Consider the following 19563-nt stretch of genomic DNA (forward strand, 5'->3'; position numbering starts at 1 on the left):
TGGAGACTTGTCCTCCATCTTTATAAACAGTCTATGGGTACACAAATTCTCTATATACTGTATATGATTTAGATTAATATATCAATTACATTCTAGTAATGACAATAGCCCTCAAATGCCATGACAGATATAACTAGAATCACAAACCTTAACTAGAAGGGCACTCTGAGAGCGGATAACTATGCCATGGCCAAATGCCCCCCAAAATCTCACAATGTTAACAAAAGATCGCCCTGTGATTCCAATCTGCACCGAAATTCACTTGGTTCCTCTTTGGCCTGTACGTCACCCGTTTACCTAGTTTCATGAAAGTCGGGGCCATAATCCTGCTGACAGGCAAACAAAATGAACTGAATACGTAACCTCCTTAGAGGAGGTAATCAGGCTTTTACACAAAGGTCTTAACATCAGTATAATTTTTGGATTTTTATTATAAAGAAAAGATGTTTAAAGACAACTCAGACTTGTCAAATCAGTTTAAATAAAACTATCATATGAAGATGGTCTTTTTATACAAATATATTTTGTTACCCTTGGAATCGCAGAGATGTTGTCTTCGTCTTCTCAGAAGTTCAGTTCACGTTTCAAATGAGATTTATATTTACATGAAAATTTTAAGTTTATTTGAACATATTAACAAAAACAACCATGTTTTCCTCCTGTAAGCTCAATATTAAATTGAACGTCCACAAAGCCTCTTTTTTTCCTCTACGGGCGATTCCTCATCCTCCGCGGCGGAGGCTGAGGTGTCCCGCTGGTGGAGTTCAGCTGAGCACACCCAGAGGTGACACAAACACCTGGAGGTCCTCTGAGACCCGCGTGGCCCCTGAGTCCAGGCCGGCCCACATGTCCCCTCTCACCCTGCTTCCCTGGCTGTCCATTAAAGGCTCGGCCAGGACGTCCACGTTGACCTACGATTGAGACAAAAATGTTGTTTAGTCTTCAGGCCTCTCAGTCTGCTCAGTTAGCTGACTAAGACTACTTCAGAGATTCCAAGAACAGAGGATTTACAGAGAAAAATTGTTTCATTTTTGGCACATAACACTCCTCTTACAGTAACACATCTCTCCCATTCCTGGGATTTGGAGCACAGACTCAGCTGAATATAGTTTGTAAAATGACGCCCAGATGTGGACATTCACTAATGCCTCATTTTAAGCAAATTCATCAAACAATATTAATTATTTAAATATGTATATACCTGGTGGTCCCTGGTCTCCAAAGTAGCCAGGGGGGCCATAACCTTTGGGTCCTTTATCACCTTTCTCTCCTCGGTCACCTGCGAGCCAGACATTCACACAGACACACACATTGGTCTCGACAGCACACAGGCCGAAATTCCCCCAGGAGAGAGCTCCACTCAGGAACACGCAGTACATGTTGATTAAAGACCATATGTGTTACTGAGATCATTGTTAAATAAACGTTTAAAACACCTTGTAAATATTCTTCGATTTCATTGACCTGGCACGGGAATGTGGCATGAGTGTGACATCACACTCAGGCTTCTGACCATAAATTAGAGAATGTACACGTTAGCCTTCGATTTTTAACTGTATTTGACTCGGCGGTTTCGTACAGTGCGGTTCATGATTAAAGGGAGTCAAGTGTGTTCTTTCCAACGGTGGAAAGAGGTACATTTTGTTCAGCACTGTAATAACTTGCAATTTTAAAATGGCCTTCACTAGAGTCTGACCTCACAAGCCCTCTACTCCACTACATTTCAGAGGGAAATACTGTACTTATTATTTTGCACCATTTACTTTTGAATGCCAGACTATAGAATACTGATTATACTGTCACTTAAAGGAATACTTCACCCACTAAATGATCATTTGTATATCATTTACTCAACGCATGTTGTGTTGAATTTGTGAAAAAAAAAAATGTTGTTCTCTCCACAGTGAACGAAGAATCCAAACAAAGAGAAAATTCTTGATGAGTTGAAGTCACAGGAGTCCACATTTAACAACAGCAAAACTACGTCAACATCAACTCTCACACAACTCGTGCAGTATAATCCAAGTCTCATTTATCCAGTTGTATGCTCAGTGCTTCCCAGACATGCGTTTTAACTGAAACATTAAGATTTAAATCACTGCTACATAAACAGTCTCACACACTGACAGCTGCATGAAGTACTGAGCATACGAGTGGATAAATGAGACTTGGATTATACTGCACGAGTTGTGCAAGAGTGTATTAAAAAAGTGTTTTGACATAGTTATGCTTTTGTTAAATGTGGACCCCTATGACCTCAATTCATCAACATTTTTGCCACTTTTGGATTCTTCTTTCACTGTGGAGACATGCGAAGAGTACAAGGATTTCTTTGCAATGTTAACAAATTCAAAGGTGAATATTTGATATTCAAATGATCATTTTGTGGGTGAAGTACTTCTATAAGAGAGAGAAAGCCACTAGCTGGTGAACCTGGTGGAGCATTTAGTCGAAGACAGTGAAAGTAAAGTAAAGAAAGTGAGAGTAAATTTTGGACTTACATTCATCAGGTAGCCTAAAAAATGACACTAAATGAATAGTAATGTTGCTCCAACTCTGCTGGATGTGTAAATAAACTGGAATATGTTAGTGGTTTGCTTACATCTTGTTGTTCTGGCCCTAAGTGGCTCCAAAAAAAATCAGTTATTGCAGGTTTCAGGAAAGAATATGAATTTTTTTCACTACTGTTTTTCCCAAAACAAGCACTTATGAATTATAGTTTTGGTCTTCATCATATTCATAAATATAATCTGTCAGGTTTGTTTTTCACACCTGTTTCTCCTTTTTGTCCAAGTTCCCCGGCTTCTCCGTAGAATCCCGGCAGGCCAACTTCTCCATCAGCACCATCATTACCAGGGTCACCCTGACAACATCATCAATAAGAAAACACATCGTTAATCTCCTGTGTGCTTGAAATGTTTTGTTTCTTCTCAGGTGTTCTTTTTGAGTCATGAATCAAGGTTTCATTCACCTCTGACCAGCTCAAAAACTGACAAGATTTACTTGAAGATTATATAATACTTTGTTGGGAAAACATTGTACTATACTGGTTCATCACTGTTCTTGGTTTGGCATTAAATGCCACAACATGAGGCTTGCTGGCCATAATCTAATAGAGTGGAATATTTTTATACAGTCATGGTTTCAAGAGCATTTATCAGCCTGAGAGTCGTTGTGATTAAAGAAGTAGTGGAACATGATTCGGTGCTACACTGTATAATAATGTGGAAAAGGCTTTCCAATCCAACGACAGCCTTGATACTCTCCAAAAACCATTCAACACAGACCAAGTGTCTAGTCTGTGACTCCTTATTTGTCCGCATGGAGACGTGGAAAATCGTAATGTTTTCATTCCAAGCTTTTCTGCCAAATACTTCAGCTCTCTTAGTCCAGCCAGACCCTCACAATGTGTTTGCATTTTACTCAGTCAGGGAGACAAAGGCGAATAATGTATGGAGACTGTAACAGTGTGTCTCACGTAAAGGTCTACAGGAGGCGAGTTGAAACCTTGTACAATTAACACCCAAGCTGTAAAACTCACAGGAGGTCCTGGGGGTCCTTTCTGTCCGGCGGGACCAGGGGCACCCATGGGCACGTCCCCATACAGAGGACAAACTGCAGCACACGTCCTCTTCACTGAGTTGGCGAAGGTGGACATCTGCTCCAGGACCACTTTGTTACAAACCTCGATCACGTGTTGGGGGGAGAGGGTCGGGCCCTGCGTAATAAATCATTACCACATCCATCACTGGAAGGGACCCAACTGTGGGACATGTAATGAGGAGTGTTACAGGACGGGGCATGCTGGAGCAATGGCTGCCTCCCAGAGGAAATGCAACAAAGAAATGAAGCCAACAATATTTCCCCAGGCTCATTATGGATTTATAGCCGCATTGCAGTAATATTGTGAAAGAAGACCTCAAAAGTAAATTTTCAATTCTAGTTTTGTATTTTTAAAATGACTGCTAATAAAGGTTCCCTCTTGGATAGTACACTTAGATAGTCCCCTATTATTCATGTTCGCATGTATGTGTGTGTGTGTGTGTGTGTGCCAGTCAGCGTAATTGCTGGTGCTAATGATTACTCTGCTGTTTCTGTGCCATCATTCACAGATAGATGAAGTGTCAATTACAGTCGAAACTGATGAGCAGCACTACTGTACTGCAGCGCTGTAATGTTTGTAGTATCCGCCAAAAAAAAAAAACATTCAAAGGCTTGTATTTTACTTACTGGAGGGCCCGGGGGTCCCTGAAAGCCATCTGGTCCTCCTTCACCTCGAACTCCTTTGACTCCGACAGGGCCTGAGCGTCCAGGTGGGCCTGCTGGGCCACGCTTCCCCCGTCCTCCCTGAGGACCCTGCTCGCCCCTGTCTCCAACCTACAGAGCAGGTTAACAACATCAGCAGGACACAGACACTGCATCCATCACAATACAATAGGAAACAGCAGGAACCGCTTAACATGCTTACTATGTAATGTGGACAACAAAGCATAGTGGCGAACAAAGTCACATCGACAGTTAAGCAAACAAACATGCAACACAGTCTGAGAGGTTAAGGTACATTCAATGCAAAATGGAAGTCATTTTTTGAAATGCGAACAGAATAAGATGAAAATTGAAAAACCTGCAATGGAAGAGAAATACACAACTGCATAAACAAACAGTAAATGTTCATGTTAAACACATCCAGTCTGGAAAACACTTGCGAAATGTGCAATATTCATTTTGGTGCAATTGTGGGTGTAACTACTCTCATCACATCTACAGATGCTCTGAATATGTTTGGAATGTTATTTCACTATTCAGTTTGCAAGGTCAAACAATGTCTGTACTTTTAAAACTAAGAAGTTTTCGTGTGGACAGAAATGTGCTGATACTGTCTGATAGTCATTTGGAGGTGATTGACCTTTTGCACTCAGCGTTGGGCGTGGACATTGTATGTACAAAACAAGAACAAACTGGACAGTGTTATTAAAGTGGGTGGCAAGATAACTAACTGGGGAACCAATGTGCATTATTACTTACATGCAAGCCAGAAGGCCTACACCATGAATCTAGCCCACAAGGTCATTGCAAATCTGCTGCGCCTTCTATGGTGATAATATGCATGCTTACCTTCAGCACCCAAGATTTAGACTAGAAGATGCATCGAATCAAATTATCAATTGAACTTGATGTCCTTTTACAATTTCCCAGTATGACATTTTATTATTTTCTAAAAAATATTTGTGTCATGATATGCTGTTATTGGTGTAATATTTGATATTTTTATGCTCTACTGTGCAAAGCAAAGTCCTCTTTGGGCAATCAAGGTTTAATTCATTTATTTAAACAGAATGTGATGAATGTAGCATAAAATGTTTACAGTCCAGCATGACTGCTCTGTTTGGGACCCAACTAATCACAGCCAAGTTACAATTTAAATTAAAGGTCCAGTGTGCAGGATTTAAGAGTATTTATTGGCAGACATTTAATATAATATTCATAACATTGTTTTCATTGGTTTAGAATCACTTGAAAATAAGAATTGTTGTGTGTCCTCTTCCATGGAGTTTGCCATGTTGTTCTACAGTAGCCAAGAATGGGGGAAACCAAGATAGGGCCACTCACATTTTCATGTGTTTGTGTCAACCACCACAGTTCTCCTACACACTTGGCACACGGGAGAAGTTTCAGTTCTGCATCTTCACCATTAGATGCTACTAAATCCTTCACGCTTGATCTTTAAATCAGAGGATTTCACCTATTTAAATACCCTTACCTATCCGTTCATGGAGGTAAACAGGGTGCACCATGACTTTTGATTGCCAGTATGTGTTAAAAAAATGATTGTATTTGTCAATAAAGCTCTAACAACAGAGTCACAGCTCACCTTTCCTTTTGGGCCTTTAACTCCTTTCCCCCCCTAAAAAAAGAAACATTTATGTTGATGTTAGAAAAAAAATGCAAAGAAGATGTAATGCTAAGCAGAGGATTAAATTTTAAAGGCAGTACCTGTCCACCCTTAACTCCTTGGATTCCCTGGATTCCTGTGTCACCCTGCACAAGGCAAATGAAAAATAAATAATAACAGATATCAAATTTTCACAGGTGTTCTGCTCCCTGCATAGATGGATATTTCATTTGCTGATAAGCCACAGCATTTATCAAATGAACATATCCTTAAAGTAAGTTTTATCGTCTAAGTTTTGTTTGTTTTTCGGAAAACATTCAGCTCAAATATTTCCTGAATAGCCAATTGTGGCATTAAATGGTGATTTGGCCGTCATTTTTTATTTCTAATGGCTAATGGATGAAGATGTATTACCTTGGGCCCTGGTTTTCCAGGCACACCCACGTGTCCCTGTGAAGAGATGACATGGTTTAATGGCCTGAGGAAAATGAACTGGTGTTTGGAAGATTTCAGAAAATTCATCTGGAGCACTTACAGCAGGTCCCGGCGGGCCGATAAATCCAGGTCTTCCTGACTTCCCCGCAGAACCTTTGTAACCTCTTGGGCCCTCGAGAATAAAACATTTATTAAACCGACCTAAGGGGCTGCTTTATTCTTTGTCGTTTTTGCTTTAAGATGGCAAACTACTTTACGAACAAAATGTATTATGTGCTTGTCTTCTGAAAAAATGACTTACAGTTCGGCCTTGGGGACCCATTTCTCCCGCTGGCCCAAGTGGGCCTTTCTCTCCCTGTAAAAGACCCAAACCATAACAAATGAATCTGCCAAAAACAACTCAATTATACATTTATTTACAAAAACAAACAAGATCAGAAAGTTACCTTTGCTCCACTTCGCCCCAGTTTTCCACTGAGACCTTGTGGTCCTTGATAAGCCTGTGAGGAATGGATGACACCTATAATAACAGGCCTGCGCTTTTAATTAAGATATCGTTATCAGCAGAATATAATACCTCTATTCCTAGATCACCGTCTCTGCCTGGCAAGCCTGGATCTCCGATAATGCCCTGAGAAAACAATATCATAATTATAAAACAGAGACATGATTTGGGAGCGTATGCAAGAACTCGTGTGTCAGTTGTGAATAACCTTCAGTCCGATGGTGCCAGCTCTGCCCACAAGTCCTGGGATCCCCTAGTTTCACAAGTGTGGACAAAAAAAAAGCTCAAAATAAGTTTGAAATAATGCACTTTAAAATATTTGAGATGTTTGTATGAAGACGGCACATCATTTAAACAGTACTGTGATTAGTTTGTGATACTTACAGGCTGCCCCTTCCCTCCAGAAGCTCCCCTCTCCCCAGGATCTCCCACAATTCCCTGTCAAATCATCATTTGAAGAAGCATAAGTTATTCATTATAATGCAACACATTTTATTCAGTATGCTGAACCAGGGAGATTTCCTTCGTATACAATAAAGTAGGTTATCGTTGCGGTTGGGGGCTCTTCTTTCAGTGACTCACCAACTTATGTTGATACAGTTCAGGCCTTCAGATCGCAGCCAAAATCCAGCCACATGAACTAATGTTGTTTATGGAGACGGCACATAAGCCAAAAACATAGCTTCATCCCAGTGTTTTACCGCATTAAAAATGATTCACTGGCCCTGTGCGCTCACATGAGGGGGATTTCAAAGGTATAGTGGATAAAGAGTTAAGAGCGTCTCAACTTGGATTATGGAAATGGGAATCCCACAACAACCCACCTGCTTTCCTCTGGGCCCAGCACGCCCAGCTGCACCAGTCTTCCCTCTTTCTCCCTTGAAAAATAAAAGCATGGAATCAAATAATGATATTCAGATTTAAAAGAAGACTGAGAAAGGAAGGAAATATGAATACCTTAACTCCTTGAAATCCAGGGATTCCTTCATGTCCTTTTTCGCCTTTAGCACCCTTAAAGAAGGCCAAAATGTTAATAATATGATAATTGAATTGAAAAATAGCTTTTAACTGTGTCTGAAAGGTCATCTCACAACTTCTCCTGGGTCCCCAGTCTCTCCGATGTCTCCAGGTGGTCCACGAACTCCCTTTAACAATGTCAAAATTAATGTTTTTCAAAGAAATTCAATGAAAAGTCTCTTACTTCATTAGCCTTATTTATGTCCAATAAAAGGCTGAACCCAGCGTTACCTTGAATCCCGCTGCCCCTCTTAATCCTTTCAGCCCCTTAGGACCTCTGTCTCCCTGTTGACACAACATGTCATTAATACAGATTTTTATCATTTCAGGGGAAAGAAAATGATTAAATCTGAGTCTGATGAGTTACCACTTGGCCTCGGAGTCCTCTCATTCCTTTCTCGCCTTTGATTCCCTCTTCACCCTGAGGACACGTGTAAGCTTTCATTAATGCGTTCTGAGAATGAGCCAAACTGAAGTGTAACCCAGATAGGAGCATTTTAAGGCAGATCTCACCTTTGGGCCAGTTTCGCCAATGTTGCCGTAGTCTCCTGTGTTACCCCGTATCCCCTACAAGACAAGTCGATTCAATCACAAACAAGACTGCAGCTTTTTGTTTGTAAATTGATCATCCTGAGAAATAGAGCGTAAAATGTAAACGGTAGCGACTGTTTCCACAGAGAAAAGCAACACTAACAACTTCAGGGAGATTTAACTCTGGATGCATCAGACACAGAAACTGTTTAGACATGAGAGCATTTTATCCTCAGTTAAACTCTTAGAAATTAGCTGTTGATTTTTCTGCAGTCATCGTGGTAAGACAGACCGTAAACAAAGAAATGAGAGAACCCCTCTGATACTTGTAAATATAAAGGTCAGGCCAGGACAGATTAGCTTAGCATTAAATGTAAAGCAGCGGGAAACAGCTAGTATGGCACTTAAAGGTGACAAAACACACCTACCAAAACCTCTAAAGTTCATTGATGAGTAAGTCACAACTTGTTGTGTAAGATGTAATATAAAAAAAAACATGACAGTGAGAACAAGACTGCAAGAAGTCACTGCACCTGGGCAATAAACTGATCAGCATAACGTCTATAAAACCAAAAAATAGTATTTCTAAACATTAGTGTTTTTACAGTTTTTTTTAAAATAATGAGGTATATTTTCCAAAGAGCTTCCAATGGACGCATCTATTCTATTGAGTCTATTTTTTGTATGTTATTATTACACTTTGATTAAATGGCAATGTGGCCAAAGTTGGTGAAAGTGCTGAAAAAGCTGCATTTGTCTTTAGTCACCGGATATCAGACAGAACTGTCAACTCGTTACACTCCGTTTTCAAGATTCAGAAAACTTTATTGTCTATCATATAATGACAGAAAATCGGTTAGGGGCTCAATCGTCATGAAAAGGGTGTAGTCATTTTGGGGTTTTTGTTCGCTGTGTTTTTCCCCTCCTGTGTTCCTGTGTTGCCTTTTCCCCCCATTTACCCATCTGCACACCTGACCTGCATCAGCCTTGTTACAGTTTTTGTTACAGCATCAGCTCTCTGTCTGTTCTTCTGCCTCGTCATCTCACTTCCCTCACCTGAACTTCTCCGCACCTTTTTCTCCACCTGCACTTCATCGTTAGACTAGTTTGTATTTAAGGGCTGGGGCTTGTTCAATCTCAGAACATTTCACACTGTTTTGCTGAAGTTCTAGACTGAACATGTTGCTTTGAAACGGTGTGCAAAGGGCTTTGTATGTTTTCTCCTGTTTTGAGAGGGTCAGAGGTCTTACCCAATCAGCAACAACATGTACGTATATGAATACATATCTAAGTCTAGATCTTCACTTATTGTGCTTGCACGTTATGTTTACATTTAACACTTGCTTTGGCAATGTGAATATATGTTTTCAATGTCCAAAAGCCCTTTGAAATTAACTGAATTAAACCCTACATTAGGTCAGCACACTTGCGTAACACAATTGGCACACACTGCCGTTTATGTTTTGAGAGATGTTTTGCTACGCTTTGTTGGATCTGAACGCAGTCCTAATTTTCAGTCTTTGTCGGATCCTTGATTTGGTTGAGTGATGTTCGGTTGTTGTTTCGCTGAAATAAAGAGTGATTTGTCTTGTTGCCTGACATCTCCTACATTTGAGTCCACCTGCTCCAAACCACTTGACAAATGGGTTTACCCAACTATCAGCCAAAAAGCCACTGGAATATAGAGAACACACCCGCTTCTTCCTCGGTAACTTAACCATCCACCTAACAATACACCCACCTTGTCAACTACCACTGCACCTCTTTCAAAGAATCCAAAGGATCCCTCCAAACAGCATGTTAGGACAAAACTGATGGAAACTGATGAATAACTCTGCCAACACACTCAGGGCTAAGACTGGAGCAAAATTAAGAGAAACTATAAATATGGGCAGTACTGTGGGGCTGGGCGATATGGAGATATCACCATATTTTTGGCTGCATACCCAGGTATTGACATTGGAATGATATAATAGGGTTGGCTATTGGCGATTTTACCAAATATTTACGCAATAAGAGTGTCACAAATAATCATCAGTGATGTGGATTTAAGTACTAAGTGGTCAAAGATAAGATAAATTAAAGAAATGCTATAGCAGTCAGATAAGAAATGACACTTTACTGTAATGCAAACTTTAAAACCAAAACAAAGACACTTACAATATCACCATACCTAAACTCTATGATGATATCTAGTCTCATATCATAATAATGATATACTATAAATATATTACCCAGCCCTACTGAACAGACATTGCCTCGATAGCAGCATCTATTTTATCAACAGGAGTCGCCATTATTGTTATTACTCCTCACTGGTTCTGGCACACAGCTTAACGATGACATTAGTCCCATCAATTTAACCTTTTTCATCCTTTGTAATGATTTATTGCAATTTGTGACTTTTGATAGCCATTGCTGTTATTATTTTGTTGAATTTGTTGCTATCATATGTTGTATATCCCTTTGGCCCAACTGAATACGAATCCAGGGCATTGCTGTAAAAGAGCTTAATGCTCGGTCAAGTTCTCCCTGAATAAACAATGGTTGATGATTATGATGATGATCAGTGATACTGATGATTGGCTAATAATAATTTTCCCTGCATCGGATTGTTTTTAAAGGAAAAAACGTTGTTTCTTGTCATGATGCCAGATGAATATGTCAACTCAATGGCGTGAGTGGATCTAAAGGTCTGGATTGAGGCAACCAGGCTAGCTGTTTCCCCTTGTTTCCAGTCGTTATGCTAAGCTATTGTTAACCATCTCCTGGTTGTTAATAGGACTGCAAAATTAGTCAGAATATTAGCGAAAGTGCAATATTACTCAATATAAAAGTAAAATGTATCATTACATATCATTATAAATCAGCATTGTAGTGCTACAGAAAAGCCAGCGTGACAAATCATATTTCAAATTTGATGTTTTTTTGGTACAGACCCTGACAAAAAATCACATCATAATATTTTTTACAGCAAAAAACTAAAAAAACACAAAAATAACAACTCCAACTAAAATCACGACTCATCTTGCAGTCTCTGTCATGATGATCTCCTTCATATCATGCAGCCCTGGCTGTTTGCTATTACACATATTAAAGTGGTATTGACGTCTTATCTCTCTGCAAGAATATTAGTGTATTCACAGAACCGTCAAACTATTCGACATAAGCTGTAAAAATCATGTGACAAAATGAAGATGGTTTAAAATGTGAACGTGGTAGGCCGATAAGTTTTGGGCACACTCTTATTAGTGGAAAATATACACAAGCATGATCAAGACGATTTAGGAAACATTAGTCATAAAGACAACAAAATGGCTCAGTATTGTTTGTACAGATGCAGACTTCCTCGGTAGTAGAAGAAGTTTTTTCCAGTTGGCAGTATTTCACTGAGTCAACAAACAGATTAAAGAAGTTCCAGGATGCCTTTGTGTTGTCAGTTTATGTGACCATCTCACCTAACTTTACGCAGTGTCAGCTGGGTGAGGTTATCCTCAGAGAAGGCCGACAGTGCGGCGAGAGGCATGACCGTGAACTTTACGACGTTTCTAAGGCGGTATAGCTCTGACGAACACAAGACCACCCACCACCTGAGATGGACAGTTCATATATCTGTGCCAGGAAATGCCCTCCACTGATGCCAGCAGGGGAGGAGATAAACATGTTGGGGCTCGGTGATTCACAAGCTGGCAGGAGGTCAAAACTCTAACGAGTTACTCAAGACAGATGTTTACTCCCAGATGAGCTACAGCTGCAACTCAGGACATGAATATGTAGCATGTAGAGCTCTGGAAATGTGCTCTGGATGTACGTGGGTCTGGAGGCGTACATGTGTTTGCTCAGGCAGCGTGGGGGATTTCCTTGAGTGCAAAGGACATGTTAAACGCCAAACGATCACATATAAAAAAAATAATCCTCCTTCTTTAAACACATGTGCTCAGGACTGTTTTTAAAAGACCCTCAGATCTGCTCCAATGTAACACCGACTGCTAAGCATGAAAGGGATTAACACGTCATAAATTTAAAGTGGAAATAATCACGTCTGCGGCTCCCTGAAGGATACAAATGTGAGCGTTCATTCATTGATGCATGTGTAAGCGGCTCCTGCTGCGGGATACTTTGTTCATTATCATTTGCTCAAACCTCTCCTCTCTTTCACAATTTAGTCTTCCTCTGGGGAATTAATTAGCCCTATCCACAAAAATAAAAACACTTTAAGAGACAGGTTTTACACAAAAGTAAAGCACACTAATGCCACTCATTACCAGACACTTGGAGGGTATTGCTCAACTGCCTGGTTTTCCTGTGTGTGTGGGATTCATTACATTTGGCTCTGTGTCTTCCAAATGGAAAAGCAAAACCATTAGAAATCCTATGATCCTCTGCCAGTGTGAGTTAAATCCTATATTCTAAACAGGGCCTGTGTTTTAAGGAGCAAAAAGACTATTTCAGGACAACAAAAACAAATTTATTGTCACATCTGTATTGGTTTGTGTTTATCTTGGCTTCCTCTTCAATCTTTTGCAAAGCAGACACGAGTTTTCAAACTATGAAAGGAGCCTCTATGTTTACTATCGCTAAGCGCTTCTGCTTCCAGATCTGTTTCCATCCTGTCGTGTCTCAGTTGTACTCCTGCTGCCATTTTCCACAGCTTCACTGCTGTCTCACGGATAAAAGTTTTACAATGTCACTCACCCACTATTCAGTTTAACTCTTTATTGTACAGCAAGCAACACATTTGTCAGAACAAATGTAGGTATTGTACATTTTGGCAAACCATGAATACGTTATATATGCATGTTATGATCAAAACTCACTTTTTCAAAACTGCTTTTAATGTGTGAATAATGTTGTGTGTAGTTAAGTGTGTATTTTACTGTACTCCATTTTATGATCTCTGAGTGTGAAAACTTTATTATTATTATTATTATTATTTGAAAATTTACTTTTAACAGTTCTGTGATTAGGTTTGAGCAGAAAAATGTTTTGTTTAAGAAAAGACCATGTTTGGGCTAAATATATCCAGTTTTTGGGGCATATCAGGAAAAGCAGTGATGTTTAAGTAAAACCAATGCTTTTTTGTGACATTTTTGCAGAAATTTTGTGGTTTGCAGAAATGTGCAATGCAAACATTTTCTTGTGGTGACCCGGCTGCAGCAAGACGAAGGGGATGCTGCTAATGCTAAGAATACACAAAGTAAAAATGTTGTACATTTGGAGAAAATAAGGTTCACTAGGTCAAACAGGGAGAAACTCTTCCAGAAAATCTGGTAACTGGTCATTAATCTGATTGGAAAATTGAATTTAAGCGTTTAACGGGTTAAATGTACCACTGCATCATATGTCAATGACCTGCAACTCATGTCATTACTGTTTTTTTTTTTACTTTTCCATGTCACCACCAACGTCCTGTTTTGTGTCTTTAAATCAATTATTATTTGTCTTGCTGTTTTTTTGTTTCTCTGCTTACACAGTTTTGTTTTTTTGTTTTTTTGTTTTTTGCCTTTGCTTTTGGTGTTTCTTTTAGTGTATTCTTATACTGCTCTGAAGAATCAACTAATAGATGTTTAAAACATGAAGACAAAAAACAAGAATACACCAAGTAAACACCATTTATCCAGTGTAACACAAGGCCGGATATTTGCATGACTGAGAAACATATTGCAAATTTATTTACCCAGTTTCCTGGTCTTCCTTGGTCTCCAGCTTTTCCTGGAAGCCCTCTGTGACCCTGCAGAAGAATTAAAAAAATGTGTCAACACAGATTCAACTTGTCTTATCAATATGTTCAGCTGATTTACTGTGCATTAACCTTTGGCCCGGGAGGTCCCTGAACGCCGGGTTGTCCATGCATACACTTGCAGGACGCTCTTCCAGCTGTTAGTCCAATTTCTGCGTACCCCCCACACTGCAATTTACACAGAGGCAAGTATTAAAACCATACACACACACACTCCAACAGAGGGACTAAAACCATGTTAAACAGGAGCTGACTCACCACACTGGAGAGCTCACAGCAGCCCTCTGAATAAGCCTGCTCTGGGTCACATGACACCTCCATCTGCTGGAGGTCCACCTAGTAACAGACAGGAGATATATGAGTATTTAAGTTGTATCTCAAATCAAAGAAGGTTAAAATATATAAAAATCCAAGCTGTGAACGTACAGACACAGAGCGATCTCCTGCAGCCCGCTTGACGATGGAGGTGTACCCTCGGTGGATGACTGGCCTCGGCTCATCAATTGACTCCACACTGACCTCCTCACAGTCTATCAGCAGCTTCACCTGGCTGCCCTTCACACTCAGCGCCAACTTGTGCCACTCTCCATCAAACAACTTCTCCACACCATGAAAGGTCCTCAGCATCTGGCTCCCATGGGGGCTGGTGAAGAAGAAATCTAAAGAGCGTGTATCACCCTGAAAACGCAGGCCGACTTGTTCTCGTCCATTGGGGTCGCTGACCTGCCACAGGTCCCAGGATTTCCTGGCAGTATCCTTGGTCACCTTAAATGTTGCGATGACGGAGTAGTCTGAGGGAAGTCCATCTGGATACACATCGCTGTGGCGAGAGAGTGAGGTTTTAAGATCTGGCTATCATCAGAGAAAGGCGGCTTTTCTAACAAAACAACATTTAAGGGCTTTTGTGGGAACATTAGGTTTTCATTTTATATGAACATGAATAAGTAGAAACAAAGCATCTTTAATTTTATGCTTAAATTCCACTTTAGCATATGACACATTTCTTTGTATATTTTTGTGAAACCTTTTATTGATTGTACGATGTTTAGCAGACAAACACTCTTTGTTTCTTTAATTTGAACAAAGCACATTTTCACTGAACTCAAAAGGCAATGCTGCTTTCAATATCAGAGTATGATAGGTCAAGGAAAGGGAGTCCATGCTAGCAGCTCTGTGAGCCACTATGGTGCTTTGAACTAAAAGCTAGCTGCATATGAGTGGGACCAAGTCATTGTTTTGCAGTCGCTGGTAAGTCTCAAGTCTTTACACCCAAGCCCAAAGTCAAGACAGGTGCTGACTGTTTAGCAGTTCTAATATTTACCATGTTTACCATCTTGTTTGAGCATGCCAGCGTGCTTATGCAGTCCCACTAACAAAAGATCCAGACATGTTGCATGGTTCAAAACTCAATCACTGCACTTCTGAGAGACCTAAAGCTTTTAGATAACTTAACACTTTCAAACTGTTCAGTGTTTACTTTTAGAATTTTCCAGTCAAGTGTCTAATACTTTCAAAATGTCAAAGAGACCATTTAAAAGTGGACGTGCAAGCTCACAAATGAGAATCAAATAAAAATGAAACCTGTTTTTGCAGACCTCTAGTGCCTTAACTTTTTGCCGTGCTGCAGCGATGCACAGGCGTACTCCAGGACCCTGTGACATCATTGTTGGGTGTGGTCACAGGTGCAAAACTGCTTCTTAGCCTGGTGTTAAGTTACCCTTTAAAGAGTAACTCAACACCAGGTTGAAAAGCAATGTTTGCTGTGTTCTGGTTGCACCTGTAACCACACCTAACAGTGATAGCGGAGTGTAGGTTTCTGACCATGCGGCACGCTATGGTGCTGAAAAATGAAGCCTATAAAGAAGTGACAAAAACTACAGTTCCTCTAATGGCCAGTTGAGGGTGGCTCCAAAACCGAGTCAATCCCGACAGACCTCCATGTTAAAATGTCAAACTTTATGGGGTGCCTGGTGGCTCAGTGGATAGAGCAGATTGCCCCATGTATAGAGGCTGTGTCCTCACTGCAGCTGTGGGTTCAATTCTGGCTTCAGCCCTTTGCTGCGTGTCACCTCCTCTCTGTGTCCCCCGCCCCCACCCCCTTTACACTTGTGCTGCCTATATATGGTCATCCAAATATGGTCACTTTTGGCTATAAAAATCCAAGATAGTGACAGTCAAAAAGCCAAACTGAATGCTTGAAAATGGGAATTTATAACTCAATTGGTGACACCATGGTGGCTATGTCCATTCTTTTCTAAACTCTCTCGTACTGAAACACTCAGGAGTACACTTGACATCACTGCAGTCAGGTGAAAAGTAGTTTCAGGCAGTGTTAAGTTACTCTTTAATATTTTTTCCAGTTCTATTGAAATGAACTGGGATCATGAAGTCTAGCACTTTACCTTATGCTCCTCCGTAGATGGATAGAGGGGTTAACACGGTAGGCCACCGCCTCAGGTTGAGAACCGTCCACTATCCTCACTCCTCTCGACTCAGGCACACGAAACTCCTCCAGCAGGTCAAAACCTCACAGCACAAACACAGAGATCAGTTTAACGTCACAATAATTCAACATCAAAGGTGCTAGACTGCCTCTAAATCTTTTTTTTACGTTACTCATTGTAATTAATAATGCCATCTCTTCACAGGTGCAATGAGGTTATGAAAGCCGTTAACACTCGGAGGCTGTTTTCTTTCATGGGTGGATTTGGGTACTGGACTCTAAACACTGGACACTTTGTGCTGCAGTTTGAATGAGATCAGCGTGGCGTTAGAGTTTCCTTTGAGGTTTAAATGTGGGGGCCAAAACAGCTGAAAGATTCTGATTACAATTTTTAGGATTTTAGTAAATCAAAAAACAAAGAAAAAGACCCCTGATATTTGCTACTGATAAAAAGACTTTAAGTATGCAGAGAGATTTTTCAGCAAAATCACCTGCCTATTACTAAATTCTGCACATTAGCCTACAGCTAAGAGGCCAACAATACATATTAAAGTCAACCTAAAAGCGACAGGAGTTAACATTGAAAAACCATTACTAGTGGGACTTTTTCCCTCAGTTTTGCTCCTTTTATTTCTGTATTTTTGATCTGTGGCCCATAGGTAGAAACAGGTTTCATCAGTAGGGGGAGCACATATGGAAGGGGGGATATGAGGGCCTCTGTCAGAAAACTGTGAGCATCAAACACGTAATTTCCTGCAATCTGGTGAATTTTTATGCAAAAATTTGTCCTTTTTCTGCATCAGTTTGTTGTGTAAATGTCTTTAATTTCTCAAAATAAAAGATAGTGGCTACTTTATGTTTTAATTGGCTGTGGGGGAGAAATGCACATATTTCTAAATCTAAAGTTTGATGTGTTCCCTGCCCACCCCCTCCTTGAAATCTAGACTCAGTTTCAGGACTTCAAAGGGTCCTGAACACAGTTTAACCCCAGGATGACCTCTTAACCTTAAGCGTCCACGTAGGCACAGTGAGCAGGACAGTCGATTTCTGGGCCGACTGTTGTAGAGGCACAATGGACTGTGAACTGATAAACACTGACACCTATTGGTCATGATACTGTAGTACAGTGTTAAACCTGGAAAACGATCAAACGTAATTGATATGATACACTGTATGAGATTATAAAAGTTATTATTAAATGTATTTATCTGAAAATCTGGCAGCAGCATGTTTAACAAGTCCAATCACAGAACCAGCATATTGTGTGCATAATGATCCAGTGTTGGTGTCATTTTTATGTGGGGAAAATTATGCTGTAGTCATCTAATAATAATGAAAAAATAAGTAAAACTTACTTTGCAGCGTTTGGCATTGGGTGAGTCCCAGGAAGACACAGAGTGCGGCAAACACCAGCATTTCTTTGGAGGCTGGCATTTTCAAATGTTTGAAGTCGGAGGCTATAAGTGCCTGCAGTACAACAATTAAATAAATTTGTAAATTAATAAATCAGATTAATTGATACATGAGTGTACAGTTGGCTGTGAGATGGAAGTCAAATTTGTCCTGAAAGCTATATATTTCTGTTCGTCAATTATTAAGATTTAGAAAGAGTGAAGAAAAAAACTATAAAATATAAATGTAATGTTGAATTTCTAGGCCTAACATATTGGTTCATCAAATAAATACCAGTGAAATTGTCTTTTTAAGCCTTTTGAAAATTAACATATATTATATATTGATATATATATATATTTATATATTATATATTTCTCTGACTACTAAGATTATTTGATCATATTTTTTAAGAGCAATCTAAAGAAATATAAAAATTTGTGTCTTTTGAAATGAGTCATCCATGCAAACATTTTCATTTTTTTTCCAAATTAGAGAAAACTAGTCACACTAACCACTTGGTAACATACACAGTTGATCAAACCACATTGTCCTCCTTTTGACTGGCAACTTAACATCATATACAACCGAAATATCTATCAAAATGTATGTAAAAATGAAGACATTTTAAATAAAGTGTTGTCATTACTCACATATTCCTGAAAAACTAAATCCCGGGGCTCCTGCAGATGGGTCTTTTCCAGTCCCTGGTGTGAGGATATATTCCGCTCTAAAGTGCCATCCGCGGCCCAGTGTTTGAGCTGAACAGGAGGACCATTCAAACTGGAGGCTCTGGGTCTCAGAGGAGCCTGACCCCTGAGCTCCACTCCACCTTTGGTCCCCAGGGGATCTGTCTCCTCTCATAGGCCAGTTACACCTACAGACACTTCAAGTCCAGTAAACTGAGTCAGCACATTAAGGAAATGCAACATACGAGGGAATTCATGTTGCTACTGAAAGGAGAAAACAACAGTAATGTTGAAGAATAAGCTTCTACTTTTGGGAAGTTTTGTTTAATGCAGCTTTTTTTTTAAAAAAAGTGTTGTTTTACTGTGCAGAGCTTTTGTACATCTCTACACGCCCACGCCTACAGTTAGAAAAGTTTAGTAGGAACTGTTGTAGAAAATTAGTCAATAATTACCTTAAAAAACAGTCACTCAGTTTTTAGTGTATGTTCATTGAAGACAGTATATCACCGTCTGCAGAGTCTCACTGAGAGAAAGATGTAGTATGTCACAGCTAAACACAAGATGCTCTGCAAACATTCCACCCGGAGGAGACCACACCTTCGATCTGAACCTCCACGCTGCGTCTGACAACCAGGCCACAGGAGACTGTGGGAAAAGACCACAGAATAACACAGATATAGAGTAAAGAACTGCTTCAACATATGGTTACAGGAGATAAGTGCTTCTGATTTAACTGTCCAGTTATCAAGCAATTGCTTTCCACTTTTTAAAACCTGCATCACATCAAATTTAATGCTTATCAGATTATTTTTGTTCAGCAGCATAAAAGACAGAGGCAAGGGAGAGCGAGAAACAGTGATGAGGAGAAAAAAAACTAAAGTTTACAGCCCTGTTAGAAGCTCTGTGAGGCTGTACTAA

The 19563-nt window shown here is 39.9% G+C and overlaps 1 protein-coding gene across 1 annotated transcript; it reads right to left on the bottom strand.

The window, feature by feature from the left end:
* Window positions 1–702: 702 nt before the first annotated feature.
* On the bottom strand, window positions 703–17998 carry zmp:0000000760 (collagen alpha-1(IX) chain). Its single transcript, XM_042502041.1, has 26 exons — window positions 17920–17998; window positions 16524–16647; window positions 14548–14941; window positions 14380–14457; window positions 14194–14289; window positions 14059–14112; window positions 8364–8417; window positions 8218–8271; window positions 8082–8135; window positions 7925–7978; window positions 7791–7844; window positions 7658–7711; window positions 7218–7271; window positions 7042–7086; window positions 6906–6959; window positions 6775–6828; window positions 6630–6683; window positions 6429–6500; window positions 6308–6343; window positions 5995–6039; window positions 5873–5905; window positions 4231–4377; window positions 3542–3718; window positions 2773–2863; window positions 1202–1279; window positions 703–911 (listed from the first exon to the last, which is right to left on the bottom strand). Exons 1-26 carry the CDS (start codon window positions 17996–17998, stop codon window positions 709–711), a joined length of 2292 nt encoding a protein of 763 aa, XP_042357975.1. The 3' UTR covers window positions 703–708.
* Between the last annotated feature and the right edge of the window lie 1565 nt (window positions 17999–19563).

Source organism: Plectropomus leopardus, chromosome 15 (genome assembly GCF_008729295.1).
Source record: "Plectropomus leopardus isolate mb chromosome 15, YSFRI_Pleo_2.0, whole genome shotgun sequence".
Classification (NCBI taxonomy): domain Eukaryota; kingdom Metazoa; phylum Chordata; class Actinopteri; order Perciformes; family Serranidae; genus Plectropomus; species Plectropomus leopardus.

What these genes read in the sequence shown, in the direction of transcription:
- zmp:0000000760 (XM_042502041.1), bottom strand. Translation starts at nt 17,998, where the DNA reads ATGCCAGCCTCCAAAGAAATGCTGGTGTTTGCCGCACTCTGTGTCTTC. An exon ending in GAGGGGCAGCGGGATTCAAG is followed by an intron (nt 7,979 to 8,081) that starts GTAACGCTGGGT and finishes ACATTGTTAAAG; the next exon opens with GGAGTTCGTGGACCACCTGG. An exon ending in AGGGACCCCCGGGCCCTCCA is followed by an intron (nt 3,719 to 4,230) that starts GTAAGTAAAATA and finishes TTTATTACGCAG; the next exon opens with GGCCCGACCCTCTCCCCCCA.